A 12,589-nucleotide genomic window follows, 5' to 3' on the forward strand; every position below is an offset into this window, starting at 1 on the left:
ATTCTCTCGTAACTGATAAGCTAAATAGAACGCCGTCTTGTGTTAAATTGGTCACTTGTTCTAAAGAGATGCTGAGAGCGGTTCTCTGGATTTTATTTTTGACAGGAAAACTTTAGAGACTATCTTTGATGAAGTCATCATGGTAGATGTCTTGGACAGTGGTGATTCTGCTCATCTAACCTTAATGAAGAGGCCTGAGTTGGGCATCACGTTAACTAAACTCCACTGCTGGTCACTGACACAGTATTCGAAATGTGTATTCATGGATGCAGATACTCTGGTGAGTATGGCTTCGATGGCTGGAAAGATGGATATAGTAACTGAGACCAGTTAGGCATTTGAAGAATGCTGTCAAGACTTGACAGTAAAGTTCAGATAAAACCACTGTTGTAAAAAGTGTCAGGTGTTGAAGGAGAGTAGGACCAGGCTGCCTCACAGCTGTCATCTGAATAGTTAAGACCAGCAACAGACTGCATCCTTTGTGTTGGAGAACTTAAGGAGAACTTAAGAAAAGTATACCGCAGCAGAACAGTTCTGAAATGCTTTCCCTTCTTCCCGCCCCCTTGCCCTTGAATCAGGTCCTAGCAAATATCGATGATCTTTTTGAGAGAGAAGAATTGTCGGCGGCACCAGACCCAGGGTGGCCTGACTGCTTCAATTCTGGAGTCTTTGTTTATCAGCCTTCAGTTGAGACATACAATCAGCTGTTGCACCTTGCTTCCGAGCAAGGTAGTTTTGATGGTACGTATCTGTTTTCTTTATATCTGACAAGCTGTGAGTATCTTCTAGGGGCTGCTCTTCTCTGAGCGTTGCTATGGTTCCTTGTGTCTGGAAGATAGCGATACGTGGGATGTGGCAAGCATTTGAAGTTGTGTTGTTCTGGGAAATAGTGTTGTGTGTTGTGTGTGTACACTTTTTTCCTGTAGGTACATGGTACATAGGCTGTTTTACAGACTCGCCTTGCATTGGCCTTCCTGTGTCTAAATTAGAGTATGATAAATGAACCATAATTATTCAACAATTCAAAAGACTATTATAGAGCTCAAAAAGTTTAACAACTGTCCTCCTTAAACCTGAGTAAACTTAAGTACAAGAGCTAACAGGAGGACCCAGTATCGTCTCCATGGAAATTTGAGGAATAAACCTAGGCTCTCATTCTTTCGGGAGGCATTGAAAAAGAAGATAGAAAGACTATGTGAATAATCTTTGTCTCCGAATTGTCACTCTCTATAAGGCAGTGCATCAGGTAGAGTGGTCTGCAAGGCTAAGGAGTAGAACATTGGCAAAGTCACCATCCATTTTCCATAATGCTTAAGTGTATCTATAGCTATATGTTTATGTAGAAAGGTTCTGACTATTTGTGATTTAGGGCCTCACATCCTTCGGAGAATTTTGGGTAAATTGATTAGTAGGTATGCTTCTATTTTATGCCAGTCTCTAAAATAATAAATAATAAGCCACTTTTTCTTTGAATTTTTGAATTTTATTTCATTTATTTTTTATACAGCAGGTCCTTATTAGTCATCCATTTTATACACATCAGTGTATACATGTCAATCCCAATCTCCCAATTCATCCCACCACCACCACCACCACCCCGCTACTTTCCCACCTTGGTGTCCATGTTTGTTCTCTACATCTGTGTCTCTATTTCTGCCCTGCAAACCAGTTCATCTGTACCATTTTTCTAGGTTCCACATATATGCGTTAATATACAATATTTGTTTTTCTCTTTCTGACTTACTTCACTCTGTATGACAGTCTAGATTCATCCACGTCTCTACAAATGACCCAATTTCATTCCTTTTTATGGCTGAGTAATATTCCATGGTATATATACACCACATCTTCTTTATCCATTTGTCCGTCGATGGGCATTTAGGTTGCTTCCATGACCTGGCTATTGTAAATAGTGCTGCAATGAAAATTGGGGTGCATGTGTCTTTTGAATTATGGTTTTCTCTGGGTATATGCCCAGTAGTGGGATTGAGGGGTCAAATGGTAGTTCTATTTTTCGTTTTTTAAGGAACCTCCATACTGTTCTCCATAGTAGTTGTATCAATTTACATTCCCACCAACAGTGCAAGAAGGTTCCCTTTTTCCCACATCCTCTCCAGCATTTGTTGTTTGTAGATTTTCTGATGATGCCCATTCTAACTGGTGTGAGGTGATACCTCATTGTAGTTTTGATTTGCGTTTCTCTAATAATTAGTGATGTTGAGCAGCTTTTTCTGTGCTTCTTGGCCATCTGTATTTCTCTGGAGAAATGTATATTTAGTTCTTCTGCCTATTTTTGGATTGGGTTGTTTGTTTTGTTAATATCAAGGCTGCATGAGCTGTTTATATATTATGAAGATTAATTCTTTGTTGATTCATTTGCAAATATTTTCTCCCATTCTGAGGGTCGTCTTTTTGTCTTCATTGTAGTTTCCTTTGCAAAAGCTTTCAAGTTTCATTAGGTCCCATTTGGTTTTTTTTTTTGTTTTTATTTCCATTACTCTAAGAGGTGGATCAAAAAAGATCTTGCTGTGATTTGTGTCAAAGAGTGTTCTTCCTATGTTTTTCTCTAAGAGTTTTATAGTGTCTGGTCTTACATTTAGGTCTCTAATCCATTTTGAGTTTATTTTTGTGTATGGTGTTAGGGAGTGTTCTAATTTCATTCTTTTACATGTAGCTGTCCAGTTTCCCCAGCACCACTTATTGAAGAGACTGTCTTTTCTCCATTGTATATTCTTGCCTCCTTTGTCATAGACTAGTTGACCATAGGTGCATTGGTTTATCTCTGGGCTTTCTATCCTGTTCCATTTCTGTTTTTGTGCCAGTACCATATTGTCTTGATTACTGTAGCTTTGTAGTATACTCTGAAGTCAGGGAGTCTGATTCCTCCATCTCTGTTTTTTTCCCTCAAGACTGCTTTTGCTATTCGGGGTCTTTTGTGTCTCCATAAAAATTTTAGTTCTAGTGCTACTGGTAATTTGATAGGGATTGCATTGAATCTGTAGATTGCTCTGAGTGGTATAGTCGTTTTCACAATATTGATTCTTCCAATCCAAGAACATGGTATATCTCTCCATCTGTTTGTGTCATCTTTGATTTCTTTCATCAGTGTCTTATAGTTTTCTGCATACAGGTCTTTTGTCTCCCTAGGTAGGTTTATTCCTAGGTATTTTATTCTTTTTTGTTGCAATGGTAAATGGGAGTGTTTCCTTAACTTCTCTTTCAGATTTTTCATCATTAGTGTATAGGAATCCAAGAGATTTCTGTGCATTAATTTTGTATCCTGCAACTTTACCAAATTCATTGATTAGCTCTAGTAGTTTCCTGGTGGCATCTTTAGGATTCTCTATGTATAGTATCATGTCATCTGCAAACAGTGACAGTTTTACTTCTTCTTTTCCAATTTGTATTCCTTTCATTTCTTTTTCTTCTCTGATTGCCATGGCTAGGACTTCCAAAACTATGTTGAATAATAGTGGCGAAAGTGGACATCCTTGTCTTGTTCCTGATCTTAGAGGAAATGCCTTCAGTTTTTCACCATTGAGAATGATGTTTGCTATGGGTTTGTCATATATGGTCTTTATTATGTTGAGGTAGGTTCCCTCTGTACCCACTTTCTGGAGAGTTTTTATCATAAATGGGTGTTGAATTTTGTCAAAAGCTTTTTCTGCATCTACTGAGGTGATCATACGGTTTTTATTCTTCAATTTGTTAATATGGTGTATCACTTTGATTGATTTGCATATGTTGAAGAATCCTTGCATCCCTGGGATAAATCCCACTTGTTCATGGTGTATGATCCTTTTAATGTGTTGTCGGATTCTGTTTGCTAGTATTTTGTTGAGGATTTTTGCATCTATATTCATCAGTGATATTGGTCTGTAATTTTCTTTTTATGTAGTATCTTTGTATGGTTTTGGTATCAGGGTGATGGTGGCCTCATAGAATGAGTTTGGGAGTGTTCCTTTCTCTGCAATTTTTTGGAAGAGTTTGAGAAGGATGGGTTTTGGCTCATCTCTAAATATTTGATAGAATTCACCTGTGAAGCCATCTGGTCCTGGACTTTTGTTTGTTGGAAGAATTTTAATCACAGTTTCAATTTCATTACTTGTGATTGGTCTGTTCATATTTTTGATCTCTTCCTGGTTCTGACTTGGAAGCTTATATCTTATTTAGCAGTACGTTACTAAATAACCAAGAGATCACTGAAGAAATCAAAGAGGAAATCAAAAAATACCTAGAGACAAATTGCTATGAACACATGATGATCCAAAACCTATGGGATGCAGTGAAAGCAGTTCTAAGAGGGAAGTTCATAGCAATACAAGCCTACGTCAAGCAGAAAGTAAAATCTCAAATAAACAATCTAACCTTACACCTCAGTAAACTAGAGAAAGAAGAACTAACAAAACCCAGAGTTAGTAGAAGGAAAAAAATCATAAAGATCAGAGCAGAAATAAATAAAATAGAAACAAAGGAAACAATAGCACAGATCAATAAAACTAAAAGCTGGTTCTTTGCGAAGGTAAACAAAATTGATAAACCTTTAGCCAGACTCATCAAGAAAAAGAGAGGCCTGAAATCAATAAAATTAGAAATGAAAAGGGAGAAATTACATTGGACACTACAGAAATACAAAGCATCCTAAGAGACTACTACAAGCAACTCTATGCCAATAAAATGGACAACCTGGAAGAAATGGACAAATTCTTAGAAAGGTAATAACCTTCCAAGACTGAACCAGGAAGAAATAGAAAATATGAACAGACCAATCACAAGCAATGAAATTGAAACTGTGAATAAGCCACTTTTTTTTTTTTTGCGGTACCCGGGCCTCTCACTGTTGTGGCCTCTCCCGTTGTGGAGCACAGGCTCCGGACGCGCAGGCCAAGCGGCCATGGCTTACGGGCCCAGCAGCTCCGCAGCATGTGTGATCCTCCCAGACCGGGACAGGAACCCGTGTCCCCTGCATCGGCAGGCGGACTCCCAACCACTGTGCCACCAGGGAAGCCCTAAGCCACTTTTTTTAACAGCAACAGTAAATCACACACAACAAGACAGTACTGGTGGTTAGCATGCAAAATAAGCTCTTTTAAAAACTAACGTTGAGAAGCTTTTGAATCAAGAAGAGACTCAGTTGTATCTACGAAGAAGGATTTGCACTAAGGAGATGCCCTCTCAGCAGTGACTCACTATTAGATACTTGACATTGTGACAGACGCCCAGGTGAGGACCATGGGGGTGGGCCAGAGCCCTGAGCCAGACACCAGGTACCAGGGGCTTCTTTCCTTTCCCTTCCCTTTCCAAGAGCAGGTATGAGATTTGAAGTGAGTAGATCTTTTGAAACTAGCAGGAACAGCCATCCTCATTTGACCCAAGGTTCAGCCCTGGGTACAGATATGAGGATTCATTTCCATTAACTAGTTGTAAAGTTAAAAATCAAAAGTTCAAATCTAAACTTTTTGAATTAAAAGAGTACATCTAATAGTTTGTCAGATTGCTGAAATTAAGAGATTGGAAGTTAAAACATTTTTAGTTATACATGAAATTGTGTTGTTGCTGTTCCCAGAAATTGAATTGTTTCGTGTTTTGAGGATTTGGGATATGCAGCTATTTGAAATGTCATTGAAAAGAACAAAGAAATTTAAGTCTCAGTCTCGCTTCACTGTTTGGTTAGTTTGTACTCTACAGCAGTAGTGCTAAACCTGGGGTAATTTGGTCCCCCAGGGGACTTTTGGCAATGTCTGGAGACTTTTTTGGTGGTCACAAGTGAGTCGGGAGGGCTCTACTGGCATCTAGTGAGTGGAGGCCAGGGATGCTGCTAAACATCCTACAATGCATGGACAGCCCCTGCACCAAAGAAATATCTGGCTCAAGATGTCAGCAGTGAGAAAATCTGCTCTATGTCAAGTCGTTACATGCCCTAAAGCAGTGAGCCGGAGTATCTGAACCGTAATGAATGGTAGCGTCCGACAAGAAACGCCTTCTTACTTTAAGCAACCTTAAGAAATAATGTGTTCAGTGTTCACTGTGGTTACGGCCAAATGTAACTTCTTCACTTTCCTGGCTTTTTTTTAGCTCCTACTTTCCTTTCGTGTAAGGAATGAAAGCTATATTGGTATTTTAGTTCAAAACACGTATTCCTTATTTCTGCTGCTCGCATAAAAATAGTTACCTTTGCACAGAAGGGAGATAGGAGTATTTTTAGCGGAAGTCCACTAACCTTAAGTCTTAACCTTCCGACTGTGGCTGAAGCGTCAGTGTGGCTTTCTTCACCTCCTGTCGTTAAATGTAAAGGAAGTAGTGTAATCCTGCCAGAAATTCCGTGTAAATTCTCAGCTCCAGTAAGTGAGTCACATTCTAAAGTAGATCCAGCTGCCTAAAATCCACACGACTGTAATTGCCTAAGGAGAATTCGATTTTATTGTTGCAGGATAAGAGTTTGGATACCCAACAGTAGTGTGCTGTGATCAGTTACCCAGGTTACAATTTCAGAGTATAAAACTAATTAACTAGCTGGTAGAGACCAACCTGGATCGTGTACCTTGTTCTAGAACCAAGAGGTACTAGAGGAGTTGATGAATTCGTTGTTAAGAAGTAAGAACATGGGAAAAGTGCTTAACTAGAAAGCACTTTCTGCTCTTTCAGGCAGAATCTGAAACAATTGGGAGAGCCTGTGCCTGCTAGCACATTATTCAGCAGCAGGGTTTCCAGCAGCTGGCCCTTCTGTAAGGTATTCCACTTACTGGCTCCTTGGTGGCTAAGGGTTGGAATTTTTTCTCTTAGTAGAAATGCTTAGTTGAAGCAGTTGAAAATTCAACCATGCAGATAGGAACTTTCGGTTATTCTCAATATAGTGTTTAAATCCAACTGAAAAATAAAGCAGCGGCTCTTAAATGAAATGTTTTTTCGCTTGATGTGTTCTGGAGAAGCTTTACCAGCTCATCAAAGAAAGCGCGCTGCCTACCATGGGAGCGTGCTCCTCTGTGAAGGGATTTACTGTCCTGTTGAATCCATATCTGTGTGACATAAAGACGTGTTGGACTTACACTTAATGAAATATTTCTTTGTAAGCTACATCCTTTTCTGGTGCTTCGCTTGCTTTGCTTCAGGCTCTCAATGCAGTGCCCTGTCTTGTGTAGATGTCATGCCGTAGGCACGGAGATGAGCACTTTCAGGTGTTTCCTTTCACCTTACCGTACATTTTCTCATATGTACAGTATCTCCCCACCGTCTCCCACCCCCAGTTTTACTGAACAGGGGGTCTTAAGTCCCAGCATTTTTAGACCGATACTAAAGAAAACCTATTCGCAGATGACTATCTCAGTCTGAATGTCTTGCAAGTCCTGCTTAATCTCCTGCATACATGCATCAGAGAGCTGATGGGATCTGGTGTCCACTGACAAGCCACCGGGCCTCTGATGGCTGCGTATCTGCAGCTGCTTCTGCAGCCCTTCTAATGTGAAAGAATGTGGCTCGTCAGGCTTCTCCTCACCAGCCCTCTAATCACACCCCACCCTCGCCTCTGGCCAAGAGAATAATCCTAACGTGGCAGATCATGCCAGGTACCTTGACATCTCTTTTTTCTTCCTCAATATCTAGAGTGTTAGAATTTCAAACTAGTGACTTCATGCCTAACTTATGGCTGGCATTTAATTTCCCACGATGCAGTGTCTAAGTTTCCTATACTGTGAATATTTGCAAACTCTCTTGGCACTTACTTCGTAACTGAAGTTACACGTTTCCTGAAGAGTTGTACAATAGCTATTGGGAAATACATACACTAACATTTTATAGACTGTGACAAGATAAGGTCAACTTCAGGATTTAGCAGTGAGAAGGCAAGAGGTCAAGGTTTTGTAGGTACTAGTCAGCAGTCTTGTCTCCACGTACTCATGTACAGCAAAGCTGATCCCCTTGATTCTTCATTTGACGAAATCAATCTGAATGCAAGTTGAGATTTATTTCCTTTCGCCCCGTGGCTCCAAGGTATCCTAAATTAAAGGTGCCTGTACAGTTGAAGAGTTTAGTGCTTGAAAATTACTGTCTATTAAATTTCATTTGCATGTGTTAGTTTTAAAAACCTAAGTAAAAAAAGAGGAATTCATATTTTCCAACTTGAAGTAACCGTTTTTAAAAAATCTTGGAATTCATTAGTGTAACCTAAATACTCGAAACTTTTTTTTTCTGGAGTAATGAAATTTTGGTCTGTAGTTGAGTTTTCAAAAAAAAATAGGACAGAGTAAATTGGTGATAGAATATCAGGTATGGTTTTCTTTCAGAAGAATCTAAGATCCTCTGTGAGGTCATTAAAACTGTGTGTTACATATTCTAATAAGTGGTCACTGAGACCCTTAAACTGAACATTTTTTTCCTGTGCTTGGAAATATAATAAACCAGGAGAGTACAGTAAAGTGTTTTTTTTTGTTGTTTGTTTTTTTTTTTTTTGTGCCGTACGCGGGCCTCTCACTGCTGTGGCCTCTCCCGTTGCGGAGCACAGGCTCCGGACGCGCAGGCCCAGCGGCCATGGCTCATGGGCCCAGCCGCTGCGCGGCATGTGGGATCTTTCCAGACCGGGGCACGAACCCGTGTCCCCTGCATCGGCAGGCGGACTCTCAACCACTGCACCACCAGGGAAGCCCTACAGTAAAGTTTTAAAATAATTTTTAACAGAAAATATTTGGTGGTGCTATCTATTAAAGTGTAAAATTGACCCCAGTGCTACCTTCCCTAATCTTTGCAATTAGTTTGGATTCAAGCTGGACCTGCCAAAAAAGGAATGAAGGAGAGAGGTATTCCCAGATAGTACTTGTCTTGTTCAAACCAAATGAGCGCAGACATTCAGGTGTGTCTCACCCGGTTCCCTGACTCGATAGGTTCCACTCTGACAGGTGCTCGTGGTAAGCTTTTCCAGCTGCCCACACACTAGACTGCTTGTGGCCCTTAAACTGTTTTATCAGTTGCTTTGAAAATTACTCTCTTCTCTTGCATTTCTATCGTTTAATTGATAGTTTGGGTAGTATCTTGAATAAGTAAAGATGAAACATGTAGTAGCAAAATAAAAGTCATAACATGTAGTAGCAAAATAAATGAGTACACACAAGTTTTAAGAGGTATTTTTTATCTCATTGTACCCTTGAGTATTTTTTTTTTTTTTTTTAGCCATCTGTTCCTTTCTAGCCTTGTAACCGGAAGAGATCATGAACGTTGTGAGAAATAGAGATGGTGGGAAGGACTAAAGTGTTATAGGCTCTTAGGCTGGTCATTTTACTTCTTCATTTATTCCTCAACAGTTCTGTGAAGTAGTCATTCATTTACTTATTAATATATTAATTCAACAGGTATCTGTTGAAGGCCTGATGTATAGCTACTACTGGGCACCCAGTATTGATACAGTTAGGACAGCCACTTGCCCAGTATCCCTGAGCTGGTGGCAGAGCCAGGTCTGGACCAGACAGTCTTTCTTGATGCTGTGGCTGGGTTATGTGAGTGTCGTTTTGTCCCTTCTCTCGCAGTTACCCCCCACTGCAGCAGTCACGAAAACGTATCAGAGAATGATACGGGATACAGGAAAATCTCTATTACACTGGATTTATTACAGATGAATTACTTAAAGTTCATTCCCCTGAATAAGTAGAGGCAGCAGCTGATAAATTCCTCATTTTAGAAATGAAGACACGAAAGCTTATGTCTTCTATCTCTACAGCAGCTGTTCCTCCCTGCTAAACTGTAATGTCTAGAGATATTTTGTCTTTTTTTAATTGTTAAACTATTGGATGCATTTTATTTTATTAATGAGATATAGTTGATTCACAGTATTATGTATTAGGTGTACAACTTGGTGATTCACAATTTTTAAAGGTTATACTCCTCTTACAGTTATCATAAAATATTGGCTATATTCCCTGTGCTGTACAGTATATCCTTGTAGCTTATTTATTTAATACATAGTAGTTTGTACCTCTTAATCCCCCACCCCTATCTTGCCACCCTCCCTTTCCCTCTCCCCAGTGGCAACCATTAGTTTGTTCTATCTCTGAGTTACTCTGTCTTTTTAAATCAGCAGCACAGTTGATAGTCTCATATTGTTTTGTGGGTCTGGAAGTATTCTTAGAAATGATTACTCTTGTCTTTATTTCTATAATCCATTCCTGTAGTATTTTAAAAAATCATTTGAGCTCCTAATCTGGTGAAGATACTAAGTTTAAGGGCTAGGAATAGACTGGTAAATAATACAGATTGTATCCCTGCCTCTATAAAGCTTGTATATATTTTATGAGACCGTACAATTAATTATGTAATCATGATTCTGAAAAATTCAGGGTGCTAAGAGACTCTAGACTAGGAGGACCTGCCTTAAACTGAGAAAGTGAAATTTAAACCACAAATAAGTGTTCCCTTGCATCTGTATTCTTATTTAATAGCTTGATTATTAAAATATATATTTTTAAAGGTGAGAAACAAAAGCTGTAACATGAAATGGTAAAATAAATCAGTTGTTCTTGGCTTAAATGGATTGAGGCCAGTGAGATGCAGTGATGCTGAGACCAGGGCTCCACGTACCTGGATTTCCATGAGGCACCTGGGCTTAATCCGATGATCCTTAGTAAACCTCATGGAAATATCCCCAAGCGCTGGACCATTCACGAACTGTAACTTAGTAGACTTGGCATGCTGTCTAGAGACCGCAGTGATGATACTTGCCAAGCATATTATAGGAAGTCAGTGTTAAGGTGTGAGTCACATTTTCATTTCAGCGCTTGTCTATACCTCTCTTAGAGTATTAAGCACATTTTGCTCTAAATTACTTTTGCTTGGTTTATGTTTCTCTACCCCCTGATTAGATTGAGAACCATTTGACAGCTGGAACCTGTCTTATTCGTCATCCTGTAATGCCTACACCTAATTTCTATATCCTCAGACATTTTCTGTATAAATGACATTTCTGAGAGTTATATTCTCTGATATAATAAAATAAAAAAGGAGTCATTCTCTAAAAGACTCTAGACCAGGGCTACTCAGAGTTTAATATGCAAACAAATCACCTGGGGATTCAAATGCGGATTCCGATTCTGTAGGTCTGGGGTGGGGCTTACCATTCTGCATTTCTGTCAGGCTCCCAGGTGGTTCCCCTGCTCCTGGATCCTAAACTTTGCTTTGAGGGAACCATTGCCTTGGGGCTGAGAAACTAGGGTTCCTGTTTAAACCAAAGTTGACCCACCCTCCCTGCTATCCACAGTAGGCAAGCCAGCTGCCAACAAACTGTGGAAAAGCACACAGGCTACATAAGCATTGAACAAGTGCACAAATTTAAAAAACAGCACTCAACTCCATTTCTGTCTCATAAAATAATGGCCACCGTTTCTGATAAATACTGTGATATGTCCATGTTTACCAAGTTCATGACTCTGGTCAAAAGACCTGGAAAATACCGGGTGGTTGTAAGGTTATTACTGGCACTTGGCCAGCCTGGGGGAAGGAAGATATGGAATCTGATATTAGCTTTTGGTTGCAAAACAGGTGCCATGTGTCTCTTGTTCCATTTCCTATCTGTCTCTCACCTGTGTTGCCACACCCTCGCCTGATCACAGGTGTTGGCATGTCTGCTATTATGCTTGTTCCTTCTGAGCTGATTGAGATTAAAAGCGTCTTAACCTGTCACAATAAATAAAGTTACCTCTGGAAGCCTGACCAGAATGTACTGGGCAAAAGTCCTGGGGTTTTCGTAGTGAAAACGCAGCAGCCTTCACGACATCCTTGTATGTTTTGTAGCACAGATGTGCTTAGATTTGCATTCTGCTTTAAATTGTGCTCTAATTTAGGGACTTTTAAAGAGAGGATATTGATAACACCACACAGATTTTTTTAGTGAAACGAAAACGTTGTTTTGCCTGACTTTGAGATGTAGACTTGTGTATTTGGAAAAAGACGGTTAGAATGCTGAATTTAAACATTATTTAAGAAGCCACAGACTTCTAGGTGGTGTTTAATTCTATTTTTAATCCACAGTTTTTGGCTAAATGGTGACCCTTCGTAGTCACATCATGATGAGGTCAGTGGCCATGGAAGTTTCATGGTCTGCATGTTCTCTGCCCTGCAGAGGCAGGGTCCTTGTTGAATGTTGAAGGATTTGCCAGTGGAACGTGTACCGTTGATGCACACGTCTCCTGCCCTGCCTCTTCCACTTCTTGCTTGTTTCCTGTCCTACCAGTGCCACTCAGCCCTGCCGTGGCACACGGCCGAGGGACTGATGGTATTTGTAGGGTACCTGAGGGTGAAAGGGAACAGCTTTTTGTGGCTGGCCAGCCAGGGGCTCTGAGGGATCAACAGCTCTGACTCCTGTTTCCCAGGCTCACCCTGTCAGACTGGGAAGTTCTGCTTTACAACTACTATTCCAACGTCATGGAATTAGATTTCTTCCCTGCATTACATGAGGTCGGTAGTCATTTTAAGTGGAAATGCTTCATTTTCAAAAGGTCTTTAAAACGTGGCAGGAAAAAACAAGTAGTAGAAAAAGTACATATATGATGCCCAGTTTTACAAAGTTGAAAAGCAAGTGGAAATACATATATTGTCTGGAGATACACACATG

General features: G+C 40.0%; 1 protein-coding gene across 2 annotated transcripts in view; it reads left to right on the forward strand.

Moving 5' to 3' along the window:
- Positions 1 to 12,589, forward strand: part of GYG1 (glycogenin 1) — a 37,924-nt gene that overhangs the window by 4,491 nt on the left and 20,844 nt on the right. For both annotated transcript variants that reach the window (XM_065876216.1, XM_065876215.1), the window contains exons 3-4: positions 106 to 280; positions 579 to 741. In XM_065876216.1, coding sequence (XP_065732288.1) covers positions 106 to 280; positions 579 to 741 — 338 coding nt within the window. The remainder of the gene's footprint in view (positions 1 to 105; positions 281 to 578; positions 742 to 12,589) is intronic.

The sequence above is a fragment of the Phocoena phocoena genome, chromosome 4 (assembly GCF_963924675.1).
Source record: "Phocoena phocoena chromosome 4, mPhoPho1.1, whole genome shotgun sequence".
In the NCBI taxonomy this organism is placed as follows: Eukaryota; Metazoa; Chordata; class Mammalia; order Artiodactyla; family Phocoenidae; genus Phocoena; species Phocoena phocoena.